Below are 13,911 nucleotides of genomic sequence, written 5' to 3' on the forward strand. Positions count from 1 at the left end.
GGGAAGCTAACGGGCAGAATCAGGAGTTCAAGACCAGCCTGGCCAACACGGTGAAACCCTGTCTCTACTAAAAATATAGAATTAGCCAGGCGTGACGGCGGGCACCTTTAGTCCCAGCTACTAGGGAGGCAGAGGCAGGAGTATCACTTGAACCCAAGAGGCAGAGGTTGCAGTCAGCCACCACTGTGCTCTCTTTGCCCAGTCTGGAGTGTGATGCCACCATCATGCCACTGCACTCCAACCTGGGAAAAAAGAGTGAAATTTTGTCTCAAAAAAAAAAAAAAGCCTACCTTTAAAACATGCATGTAAACTTTCAGTTCACAAAGCCACTCACTCTGGGAAAATATAAAGCAAATATACTAAACCTAAATTACAGTACAATTCCCCAATAACCCTAGAAGCCAGCTATACTCTAGCTAAACTACTTACAGAAGGGCCAAATAATAGCCGAAATAAGAGACACTTGGAGCCCCCACCCCACCCCTGCACCGCTAAGCAACACAAGGGGAGACAAATCAGGAGACAGGATAAGGGAGACGTACTGTGAAAATCTTTCTTTTATTACTGTCTCTTGTGGCAAAATAACATTTTATACAAATAAGTCACCTAGTTTACTTTGGACACAAAGACAATAAAAACTGGAATGCGGATCTTGGGTGAAGTGGGGAGCAGGAGGAAGGACAGATCAGGTCATTGATGTTTCTTATATTCTGTAAAAAATAGATTTACAGGAAAAAAAATAGACTTTTACAACTTCAATGACTTTACACAGTCCTTTGTAAAACAAGGGGTAAATCCACTTCCAGCAGATCCTTCTTGAGGCTGAGATGTTCTGTGACATGGAATGTGAGTAACACAATGGTTCAATGATTAGGCTCCTACATCAGGTACAGCAGCACCTTATGCCACAGGAATCCTCATGCACTGGGACAACGAGTCTGTCCTGTGAACTTCAGGACACAGTGTCCTCTCCCCCAAACCTCACTGACATCATAGTGACACTGGGCATCAGAAGAAAGTAACTTTACAGAGGGGAAAAAAGAATACTCTGGAAACCTAGCAGTGGGGCAGGACACACTAAGGCAGGACTCGCCCAGTTTGTACATTAGACACAAGCCTATTAAATCCACCCCAGAAATGAGTTCCACTTCAACTGAAAACATAAACTGACAATTGCCCAATCACTGCCATTTCACGAATTTCCAGTTTATGGTCAGCCCCAAATCACGTTCTTCCATCCTATGTATTGCAAATCAAATGGCCCAAAGACTGAGGTGTCTTCAGGAAGTACGCGCTGAAAAAATGCTTTCTCTCCAAAATAGTATTGAGCTAATACATAAGGAGACAACAGCCTACCCTAGCCCAAAACTTCTTCTACTTGTTATGTCCTCTGTTTAACTTTTAAAACACAGAATGAAATAAACTAGGATCTTCTTTGGAGAAGCTAGAAGGGCATCTTGGCCCAAAGGCTGTACAGGAAAAGCGGCCCCTCTCCAGGAGACTGCAAGGCAGAGGAACCGAGGCAAGAGGGGAAGGGTGAGCAGGCAAGCCCTGTGGCAGCAGGTGGGCCTGCTATTCTGATGAAATGTGCTCCCACCTCCTGACAGAGGGCAGGGCCCCCTATGCAGGTAGTTTTTCTTCTCCCTCCCATTGTATCACCCACAAGCTAACTGCTGTCAACAGTTCCGATTCCTTAATAACATGGCAGCCTGACTGGTTCTGTTACTTTCAGAGAAAGTATGCCTTGCAATTTTTTCTCCCCAACTCAGGTAACAAGGAAAGGCTTGAATTTCAAACTCATCCTGGTGAACACCCCAGAGTGGGAATGCTTCTCAAGATTTCCTGAGCAGCTAGGCACAGGAATCCAGAGCCCCAGATACAGAACACCAGACTTTCAGGAGCAATAAAGCCCTGTCCTGCTGGGCATGGACCAAGCACTGTTCGCAAATGGTCTCCAGTGAGACTAAGGCAAGCTAACAAGGAAGAGGATACAGCACAACCCAAGCCAGACTGCCCACCTCCTCCTTCCTCCAGGTCCTCTTCCTAGCAAAAGCAATCACTGCAGATAAGAGCTAGCCCACTAGAGTACTAGATACAGTCTGCCCAGGGGCACGTTTCCAAGACACACTCTACTGAGCAGAGCTCTGGGTAGCTCCAGAACCACATCCCAGATAATGTTCAAATATCAAATAGTAAAAACTCCCCACCTGGGCCTCTGTCAAAGAGAGAAGGGACTGTTATTAAGCTTGACAGGAACATGCAAATCCCATTTGAGGAGCCACAATGAAAAACAGAAGGTGAGGAGACAGTGCTAACTGTGCTGACATCTGCCAATGAGGAGGTGGGAACAATGGCTATGCAGCTTTCCCCAGCAGCATAAGGGACAGAGCCACACATAAGGCACCTGGATTTACAGTGGACGCCAGTTCTGAGTGTGGCCGGTCTGGTGAGAAGGAACCCATTCCACAGGGTGCATGGTCTCTTCCCTCTCTCAGGGCTGAATCCAATGCCAACACATGGGGGTAACCTAGGACCTTCTCAGTGGGAAAGCTGCCAGCATGTGGCATCGCCAAGACTCTGGCCTGGTACAAAGCACTGGGCCAAGGTTCAGGGCCACTCACTCTAGAGCCCACCCAGGGAGCAGCACTGGTGGTGGATGCACAGGAACTTCTGTGGCCACGTGCTGTCTCTTTTGTCCCTGGCCCCCATACGGCTTTTCTCCCAAGCACTTTGGGACACAGCTCTCCTGTCACAGGTACTGTGACACCTCACAGTCACTTACCAGATACCTGGGTCTTTCCTAGGGACATTCTTCTACTGATGTTAACTGGACCCTGACCACATCAATCATCTCATCAGAGGGTCATGGAGTCTGTCCACTAAGGGTCTGAGGACAAAAGCGGCCTACAGATGTGCAAGGGAACTTTTATGAGAAGATATCACTCTGACAGGCCACCTCAGCCTATTTCATCCTTTCTGAACACCTAAAACAATTCTAACTAGCAGTGTGAAGGATCTGATTGTATTACGTAACTCTGATCCACCAGGACAGTTCCAGAAACTACTTCAGTAGAAAGGTACATAGGAAATCCCCCCCAAATAAGAAATCTACAAAGAGATTTGGAGGCAAATCCCCATCAAAAGCCAACTCTCCAGGCTGTGCAGTGCAGAGAAAAGTCAAATCTCTCCGTTAGAAACTTGCTGCTGATTTTTAAGCATATCCTCCCAAACATAAGCCAGATTAGCCCCAGGAAGCTGATTAATACAATCACAAGTCTAACCCCGTATCATATATGCTGGGAACACCAGTCATTTTATAAAACCTCCCCAAAAGAAGTCTGGAAATAAACAAAATTCAAGTCTTGCTCTCTGGCCTCGAGATACTACTGTTCTGTGAGCAGAGCTGACGCGTTCTATTTCATAAGAGACTCAGAAGGGAGGAGCCAGGAGAAGCGGAGCAAGCTTATCTGTCCTCCAGAATGAGAACAGAAGGCACTGCCAGGCTGAAACCTTGGTCTATCCCCAGGAGGGCTGGCTGATGACTCTGGAGGTGAAACAGAGCAGCAGCCTCTCCACAAGGCAGATCCTTCAGTTTGGCAGCATCCTCATCTCTTGGTGCCTCCACTCTTGGAACCTTCCCACCCCCAACTCTTTCAAGTTTCTTCCAGCTGGTGTAAGACTTTACACCAGGCGTCCCCAAACTATGGCCTGTGGGCCGCATGTGGCCCCCTGAGGCCATTTATCTGGCTCCCTGCCGCACTTCAGGAAGGGGCACCTTTTTCATTGGTGGTCAGTGAGAGGAGCACAGTATGTGGCAGCCCTCCAACGGTCTGAGGGACAGTGAACTGGCCCCCTGTGTAAAAAGTGTGGGGATGCCTGCTTTACACAGACCAAGGGCAGACTGTGCTGAGGGCAACTCCAGAGGGGAGAGGAGGAGCTACCTGGAAGAGGCAAACCTCTCGGCTTCCCACAGCACCCAGGAACCTCAAGAGCTGCAGACCTGCCAGTGGGCTTGGCCGGAGCCTTCGCACCAGGCACAGCTATGCCTGGAGAGACAAAGAGCTCGTCAAGACAACCAACAGGCAGCCAGAACTACAGAAAAATAAAACTTTTTTCATCTGGATTCCAGGAGCTTTATCCTAAGTTTTTACTTTACTATAGTACCTCTGAGACCTAAGGGACAGGGGGAGAAAAAAGGGAAGAAAAAATACTGGGGAAGAAAACACAGCACTGTTTGGCACCTCCTTTGGCACACAGGAAAGTCCCACCCCAGCCTTGGCTTCCTGGGGTCAGGTTCCAGATGCATGTTGACAAACTGCAGCTTCCATCACCCCTGTGTGCCAGGATCTTGTGGCCGCGGCAAAGCACCTCCCCTGTCTACTCCTGCAGCACTTACTGGCCTCCATTATAGGCATAATCAGCCTTGTTGTGCATTATCAGCTTGTTGTCAACAAAGTAGAAGCTGTCAGAGCGGGTCTCGTAAGGATTTTCAATCATCAGACGAACTGCAAAGTGGGAAAAAAAAGCAAATAATTATGTTTGAGTCTGCTACACAGGGTAAGTGGCAGAAAACTTTGTATCCCTTCCAAAACAAGCCAGCACTTCAGAGTATACTCTGCCAGAATAACGATGAGGACCGAACAGAGGGAGCCAGCCCTTGACAGCTGGAGAGACCCGAGGCCCCCAAACTGAACACAATCTGCATTTCAACATAAGGATGCAATCAGCTCTCCGCCATGGCCTCCTCTGTCATCTCCAGCCCGGATTTTTCAGCTAAGACGCCAGGGAAATGTGGTCACACTCTTGGTAACATGGACCCCCCCCAACCTATTTACTCAGTGCTCCCAGCTGACTGAAGCAAGCCCTGACCTCTGGTCAGTGGCCCACCTCTAGATATTCCAGTCCAAATTCAGAAATCTGGGCCTCACTATGCCCACCTCCCGCATGCACCCCTGACAACCCAAGGAATCCTAGGTGGGAATGAGCACAGGGAACACAGGGAGCAGGGAGCCTTCTCCGGAGACTTTTTGGATATTAACTCGCAAATGATCCAGCAATAGGTCTGCTTGTCTTGGAATCTAAATTGAAGTCTTCCGTTTGTTCAGGCAATTGCCCAGACCTCTTTAACCATACTGGAGGGTAAAGATAATTAATAGTTACTACCTCTGATAAGTTTTGAGTTAATGATTACATGGCATTTTAAGTTCCCTGGAGGAAGTGCTGTTATTCATCACAGTTTTCAAAAAGTGAAACTGATTTTCTAAAGTTCTTTGATCCCACCAATGCCAAAACTATTTGGTTTATATGCAGAATATTGCCCTCCAAGCTGATTTGGCTTCATGGGTAAAACTTGTAACACTATACATAATCTTTTCTTGCAAGCATCTATATATCCCAGCCAGCTTGGGGAGAGGGGTTCAAGTCAGAATCAGATGCTGTCATCAACACACTGCCCCACATCTCAGCAATCCTCACTTTACCTGGGAACTGCACTGCCACACGAGTATAGGGTACCTGGCTTTCAGAATATGACAATTCTTAAGGACCTGGGATTCTGAGAGGACCAATCAGTGGATCCTCCCCAACAAGGCAACTGAAGGCATCACTAGTCACAGGATTCCATTCACACCCTCATAAATGCCCTGAATTTTCCCTAACTATTCCCAGAGGACGCTAACCTGAGATGGCTAGGCCAAAGTCGAAGAAACTGACAAGGCCTGGGGATGGGATGGGCACAGGCCTCCTTTTATCTCCCTTAGGCACTGTCTTCCCACAGGAGGCATCTAAAAGGAGGGCCTGTATTATTAAAACCTTCAGGCTGGGCGCGGTGCCTCACACCTGTAATTCCAGTGCTTTGGAAGGTTGAGGCGAACGAATCATGAGTTCAGTTCGAGACCAGCCTGACCAACATGGTGAAACCCTGTCTCTACTAAAAATACAAAAATTTAGCCAGGCATGCTAGCAGGCACCTGTAATCCCAGCTCCTCAGGAGACTGAGGCAGGAGAATCACTTGATGGAGGAGGTGGAGGTTGCAGTGAGCCAAGACTGCACCACTGCACTCCAGCCTGGGCAACAGAGCGGGACTCTGTCTCAAAAAAAAAGTGGGGGGCCGAGCGCAGTGGCTCACACCTCTAACACCAGCACTTTGGGAGGCTGAGGCAGGCAGATCACGAGGTCGAGTTCGAGACCAGCCTGGTCAACATGGTGAAATCCTGTCTCTACTAAGAATACAAAAATTAGCTAGGCATGGTGGCGCATGCCTGTAATCCCAGCTTCTCAGGAGGCTGAGGCAGGAGAATCGCTTGAACCTGGGAAGCAAAGGTTGGAGTGAGCCGAGATCGCACCACTGCACTCCAACCTGGGCAACAGAGAGAGACTCATCTCAAATTAAAAAAAACTTCATTGCTCCCATACAGGCAGAGTCAGACTTTGAAACAGGAGCCAGGAGCAATAGGAAATGAGAAGCCTGAGGTCAAATGACTAAATACGCATCATGTCACCACTGCCATGTGACAAAGCCTGGGCACTTGACCAGATGGAGTTCAGGGTTTATTCTTTGTAGCCCTCAGAATTGAGACTGCTGTAAGAGTCAGGGGATACATACTGACATCCTCCGAAAGCTGGGGAAATTCATAGATATGTTCACAAGTGTTCCTACTGCTGGGAATGCAGAAGCCAAAATCAAAGTCAAAGTTTTTCAGCAAGTGTTCCCGGAAATAGTGCCGTTCGATCATCCGGAAGTTTGACACAGGTTTGTCTCCCACTGTGAACTCCACCCTGGAAAATAAATCTCTGTGAGCCCGACTTTGTCTCCTCCCACCTCTAAAGCCAACCCAAAACCCAACCGAAAACATTCTTCTCTGTGAACAAACAGAATGCTCTCCCCTCAGGTAGTAATGGTACTCACGTAGCCCCGACCGTCCGGAGGCGGAGAAATGCCGGTGTGAACTGGTAACGAACAAAACGTCCTGCACTGTTGTCTATGTCTCCCCCTCCTTCCTCCTCATCCTCCTCCTGGTCTGAAAGAGCACACAGAATCTTCAATGCACCATCTCGGCATTCTCAATCCAAGAGTTCTACCACCAGTACCAACAGCACAATGGCAACCAGTTCCCAGTAATCACACCAACAAGAAGGATGGACAACGTTTACTGCGCACTCGCTATATATCAGGACACTTGCCACAGGGCAGACTCCTCACAACAACCCTGCAAGGTGTTACTATCTCCATTTTACAGATCAGGAAGCTCAAGTTCAGAGAAGTCAGGTAACATGTCTGAAGTCCCTCAAGCAGTAAGAGGAGGGAACAGGGATTTGAATCCAGGTCCATCTGACTCAAGGCTTGTTCTCCAACACCTTTTTTTTTTTTTTTAAATAATTTGGGGACTTATGCCATATCCTAAGGGTGAAGGCTGAAACACAAGCTGGGAACTGGGCACCTGACATGGTCTGTATTATACAGACAAGGTCTATAGCTGACCAAGTTGAAGCGCTGGTCACTAACCTAAAAGAATGAGACTACAGAACTACAGAAGTTGACACTTGTTGGCCAGGCATGGTGGTTCATGTCTGTAATCCCAGAACTTTGGAAGGCTGAGGAGGGCAGATCACCTGAGGTCAGGAGTTTGAGACCAACCTGGACAACATGGTAAAACCCCGTCTCTACTAAAAATATAAAAATTAGCCAGGCGTGGTGGTGGGTGCCTGTAATTCCAGCTACTCGGGGGGCTGAGGCAGGAACTGCAGTGAGCCAAGGGGGCACCACTGCACTCCAGCCCGGGCAACAAGAGTGAAACTCTGTCTCAAAAAAAAAAAAAAGTTGACATTTATCAAAAAGTTCTTCCAGTGAATATAAAAATTTCTGGCAGACATGCAAAGATAAACCACTAGAAATACTTTTGTTATTTAAATAGAAGACACTGACCTACAGCCTTCGGATACTATAGTTCCTTGACTGATGTCTATTTCTAGGCCATACCAGAACTAACCCTTACCACCTGGGAAAGGGTGAAGCAGATGTGGGGGGCCCTACAAGGTTAATGCTGGTCTCTGGTTTAGTCCATTCCTGAACCCAGGAGATGAAAGATTTGTAAAATTGAATCAGAGAACAAGCATTCTAATGTGAATAGGAGTTAGTACCTGCCAGTGTCCAGTGAGGATATTTTCTCCAGGTCTAAGCTGTACATGAGTACAACATAAGAGAAGTCTTTTTCAGCATCAAACATCTCTGCCTTTGACAAGCCCAAGAGCGACTGGGCAACTAGGTTGAGTAGGGGTTCACACCCAGAGACTCTAGAACCCTGGCTCCAACAATGGACTGAGAGAGTAAATCTTGGGGATTCAACTTCATCAGAACAAGTGCTGCAGGAAGGTACTGATTTCAGTGTGAGGATATTCTTTTTTTTTTTTTTTTTTTTTTTTTGAGACGGAGTTTCACTCTTGTTACCCAGGCTGGAGTGCAATGGCGCGATCTCAGCTCACCGCAACCTCCGCCTCCTGGGTTCAGGCAATTCTCCTGCCTCAGCCTCCTGAGTAGCTGGGATTACAGGCACACGCCACCATGCCCAGCTAATTTTTTTTGTATTTTTAGTAGAGACGGGGTTTCACCATGTTGACCAGGATGGTCTCGATCTCTTGACCTTGTGATCCACCCGCCTCGGCCTCCCAAAGTGCTGGGATTACAGGCTTGAGCCGCCGCGCCCGGCTATTCTTTTTTATATTTTATTTATTGACTTATTTTAAGATAGGGTCTCACTCTGCCACCCTCGCTGAAGTGCAATGGAGTAATCACAACTCACTGTAGCCTTGATCTCCCAGGCTCAAGCAGCCTCCTGAGTAGTAGGATCACAGGAATGTGCTACGATGCCTGGCTAATTTTTTGTAGAGATGGGGTTTTACCATGTTGCCCAGGCTGGTCTCAAACTCCTGGGGCTCAAGTGACCTGCTGGCCTCTGCCTCCCAAAGTGCTGGAATTACAGGCATGATCCACGGCACCCAGCCTCAACGTGGGGATATTCAAGTGAATCAAGATCCTTAAATGTAAAAACTAGAGAGACTGAACATCAAGATACTTTACAGTATCTTCAGCTGAACTTCTTTAAACAGTTCTGTCTTATACTGAAATGACAACTCTGGGTCTAATCCAAATCCACAAACCTGTAGTAGGCCTGGAGTCTTTGAAATGTCCCAGGTACTGGGATATGTGGCTTAGGAATGAGAACACCACAGACCCAGGAAACTAGCTGATCCTGATCTGACCATCCCAATAAAAAACTACCCACAAGCTTGAGCCTTTAGAAGCACTGGTCAGTATTAGATTATGAAAGCATAAATACCACCAGGTAGGGGTAAAATCAGGGCCTTATCAAATTTGCAGGCTCTTTCTGAGTGGCAAATCAGACAAGAAACACTTATTAAAATAAGCTTACAAACCACGCTGACATTACTGGTATCTGTACCAGTGTTCTAACAAATGACTAACTCCAGAGGGCGCTAAACCTCCAATGAGGTGCTCCAAAGGCTTCTGTGGTCCCCTGGCCAGAATGAATCACCCTGGCACTGTATCACAAGCCCAGCAAGCGGCTCTTGGAGGCTAATTTAAGGAACCCCAAGTAGTTGAGTTCCTGGGTCTGTTCCTTCAGAAAATGGTCAAGATTAATATCCAAACCAGGACTTACTGGGAAATCCATGGCACTATGTAAAGGAGAGTGAGAAGATGGTTCAAACTGCCTCACGTCTGGACTGGAATCCTTCCTATCACCCTCCAAGAGGGCTCTAGGCTCAGGTGAGTTTTCCTCATTATAGTTTAATTTCAAGGATTTCTCTCCCAATTAGAGGCAACATGGTAAGATGAACAAGCACAGGACCTGAGGCAAGTGCTGCTTGGGGATTCCAGGCTTCAGATTCTTCGCTGTAAAATGGAGATAACAGTAACTCCTCACAGATGTGAGGATTACATACACTGATGTGCAGAAAAATGTGGAACAGTGACCAGCAGAGACATTCAACAAGCATCAGCATCTGAACACAGCTTCAAACCAGGCCATGGGAAGAAGTCATAGAAGTGGGACACAGTGGGGTTCAAAAAACAGGATGCAGTGGCACACAAAGATTTGAGTTTCAAAGACCTTTGGCTCGAAACCAATGTCTAGTGGTCACTACAACATTGAGGCCTACCTGAAACGCAAGGCTTGGCGATCTCAAAAAGCACTGTCCCTGTCTCCAAATCTCGAATTTTGAAGCGGGTGAAATCAATACTGTAGATGTTGTCTTCAGGTTTACATAAATAATCTGAAAATGAGAGAGAGAGAAACCAATACTGTTAAACAATCCTCCAAAACTACCATTTTTTAAATTCTCAAGTTTTGAAGCAAACTCAGATTTTTTCTTACACAATACACTTAAAATACTCCCAAAAACTTTCTCTTGTGTTATCGTTAGCAGAAGTCATATAAACAAAATTAGGGGATCCAACAAAGAAAAAAAAAAAGAACAAGGACTTGCTTTGGATGAAAACTTAAAAAACTGTTAGAAATAGAAAGCTGGGTGCAGTGGCTCATGCCTGTAATCCCAGCACTTTGGGAAGCCAAGAAGGGCAGATCATGAGGTCAGGAGTTCAAGAAAGCCTGGCCAATACTGTGAAACCCCGTCTTTACTAAAAATACAAAAATTAGCCAGGTGTGGTGGGGCGCACCCAGCTACTTGGGAGGCTGAGGCAGAACAATCGATTAAACCCAGGAGGCAGAGGTTGCAGTGAGCAGAGATCGCACCACTGCACTCCAGCCTGGGCAACAGAGTGAGACTCTGTCTCAAAAAAAAAAGAAAGAAAGAAACTAGGATAGAAAAGGGGGATTTCTTTGGAAACACCTAAAAATCTTTCATTATCTATCAAGTTGGATATCACAACAGGGCAGAACTTTGTATGGAATTCCAATCTAAAACATTTAAACTGATTTAGCAGATAATACAGTGCTAGTTTGCTAGTGCTAGTTTGCCAACTGCCAGTGTAAGAAAGCCGAGATCAGCAAATTTTTCTGTAAAGAGCCAGATTCTAAATAATTTAGGCTTTGCTGCCACATGGTCTCTGTCACAACTACTCAACTCTGTCACTGTAGCCACAAAGCATCCACAGACAATACGCAAATGAATGACTGTGGCTATATTCCAATAAAACTGTATTTATGGACACTAAAATATGAATTTTACATAACCACGTGTTATAAGATTTTAAAGTTTTTTTCAACCATTTAAAAATGTACAAACCATTCTTAGTTTGTGGGCTACACAAAATCATACAGTAGACCATACATATCTAGGCAACAGGATACAGCTGCTGGTGAAGGCATTAGGCCCAAGTAAGTAGATGTGACAACCTGAGCAGCTAATTCAAATAATACTGATCACAGCAAATTTCACTGATTTCTTTCCAGAATGATTCCAGATACCACCTTTTCCACAACTCATTTTGATGCTTTATCTTTTATAGCCTGAGTTAGTTGTTTTTGTGTTTTACAAGTAAGTTGTCTCTTTTTAAATTTTTTTTAATTTTGGAGACAGAGTCATGCTGTCACCCAGGCTGGAGTGCAATGGCACCATCTCTGCTCACTTTGCCTCCTGGGTTCGATTCTCCTCCTCCCAAGTAGCTAGGATTACAGGTGCGTGCCACCATGCCTGGCTAATTTTTGTATTTTTAGTAGAGATGGGGTTTCACCATGTTGGTCAGGCTGGTCTTGAACTCCTGACCTCGTGATCCGCGTGCCTCAACCTACCAAGGTGTTCAGACTACAGGTGTGAGCCACCACACCCAGCCACAAGTTGTCTCTTTAGTAAGGCAGCAAGAGAACTTATTATTCTGTAACTGCTAAAAACGCTAACTTTGGCTTTGCACCCTTAGAGAGTACTCAAATAACCTGCTAGATAGAGTGAACAAGACGTTAAGAAGAATAACAAAGAGGCTGCCAGGCTCTGACCTGTGGCTTTCTCCAAGAAGCTGCAGAGGTGGGTCTGAACAATGATCAACAATGCCAAGCCCCCAAACAGGACCCGAGTGCTCACTGAGAATGCCGCTTAGGGCCAGGCACAGAATACCCTAACTCGCCTTTGATGGCAGGAGAGGGCATGAGGTTACCAAGACCAGGTGCTGAGCACTGTGTACTTTCAGAGCTCCAAATGAAAACTGGTTCAGATAAAAAAGCTTTTTCGCACTGTTGCAATAAAACTGAATAGCAAGAATGTCTTAAAGATACCTTCAGGACTGCTAAGACAGTCCCAACCCAAACAGTGCTAGGAAATGGGGGCATCCAAATACCTAGAATCAAATTAAAACTCTTTGAGGAGATGAGAATGCCCTTTCGCACAGGTGGACCAAAACTTCCACCCAGATTACTAGAGCTGCCATCAGCAACTTGAGGTGCCCCTGAGCAGCCCTGGGCCGACTGGCATAGCAATTCAGACACCACCGCAGCCTTCGATCATCAGGGAATGCTGCTGTCGCCACAGGGTTAGGAGACTGAAGGGCGGGAATAATGGGCAGGGCAAGATAGGCCTAACTGTGACCGCACACTCCGGGGGGGGGGAAGACAGCAGCAAGAGCAAAGACGTCAAGTCAGGGATTGGCTTGACAGAGAACAGAAAAAGGAAGGTCACCCAGGGCAGGGACTGGGCAATATTTTTCTTCCCCCCCATCCTCCTATCAATGAAAAAGCTTAGGACGGTTGCCTTTTGTGCAGGAAACGCATTTCTGAAACCCTGAAATCATTCCTAATTCACGAGAATAAATGTCAAAAGCAGGATTCACATGTCGGAGTTTGTACACAAACTGAAACTTTATTCATGTGGCACAGTTTTAATGGGCAGAAAATGCCACGGCCATGTGTTGTGGGTAAGAACCCACCTGCACACTAAGGCGCAAGGCTTCGGACCCAGAGAAGGAGGGAGGCGCGGCCACCGCGCCGGGCCGGAGGAAGCAGGCAGGGCTCCTGGCCTGCCAGGGAGCTGCGGGGCTGGGGCAGAGGGCCGGGGACGCCCGGCTGCACGGGAACTTCACGGATGGCCGGGGTTCCAGACGGCGGGTCCAGGGGCCCGTTTATTAGGGGACGTCGGCTCCCGGCCGGCTCAGGAGGATCCGGTTCAGCTGACCCGGGCCCTCTGCCCAAACAGGTCCGGCCCACCCGGGGAACCGACCTGCTGAGGGGCACCCTAGCGTGGCGGACTCACAGGAACGCGGTCAAGCCCAGCAGAGCCCTTCCCCAGCAGAGCTACGGGAGCGTGGCGGGGGCAGACCACTGCCGGCGGGGCAGCGGAAAGCGCGGCCTGACCCGCCGGGTCCGCACTGGGCTCCAGGAGCCGGGGCCCGGCGCGAGGGGAGGGCGCGGCCCGCGCGGCACTCACTCTCGGTGACCCGGCTGAGGCGCAGGACGTGCTCGGGCCGGATGGTGTCCAGCGCCAGCAGCTCCTGCTCCGTGACGGCTGCCCCGACGCCGTCGTCGGCCGCGTGGTTGGACGCCTGCCTTCGCGCCTTCAGGCGGTTCAGGACGCCGCCTCCCGCCTTCTTCTTCTCCTCCTTGCCAGCCACCAGCCCCCTGGGCCCAGCTGCCGACGCCGCGGCCGCAGCCTTCGGGTTCGACCCGCTCATCGCTCCGCCGCCAAGATGGCTGCCGCCTCCACAGCGCGGTAACTATGGAGAGCGGGGGCGGGGCCCAGGGCCTGGCGGCACCGGGGGACCAGGCCCCAGGGCGGGAGTGGGCGGGGCCGCGGGGCGGGGCGGGGCGGGGCGGGGCGGGGCGGGGACCGGGGGCGGGGTAGCGGCTCTGCCCCAACTTTGGTCCTGCCGGGTGGAGGGCCTAAGGGTGCCTGGTCGCCCACGATCTTTAAATGCATATCTTACGATCAAATGAATTTACGTCATATAA

The 13,911-nt window shown here is 48.4% G+C and overlaps 1 protein-coding gene across 1 annotated transcript; it reads right to left on the reverse strand.

The window, feature by feature from the left end:
* Nucleotides 1–539: 539 nt before the first annotated feature.
* UNC119B (unc-119 lipid binding chaperone B) lies at nt 540–13,684 on the reverse strand. Its single transcript, XM_003932178.4, has 5 exons — nt 13,391–13,684; nt 10,178–10,291; nt 6,909–7,020; nt 6,606–6,778; nt 540–4,505 (listed from the first exon to the last, which is right to left on the reverse strand). Exons 1-5 carry the CDS (start codon nt 13,632–13,634, stop codon nt 4,393–4,395), a joined length of 756 nt encoding a protein of 251 aa, XP_003932227.1. The 5' UTR covers nt 13,635–13,684; the 3' UTR covers nt 540–4,392.
* Between the last annotated feature and the right edge of the window lie 227 nt (nt 13,685–13,911).

The sequence above is a fragment of the Saimiri boliviensis genome, chromosome 7, assembly GCF_048565385.1.
Source record: "Saimiri boliviensis isolate mSaiBol1 chromosome 7, mSaiBol1.pri, whole genome shotgun sequence".
NCBI classification, from domain to species: domain Eukaryota; kingdom Metazoa; phylum Chordata; class Mammalia; order Primates; family Cebidae; genus Saimiri; species Saimiri boliviensis.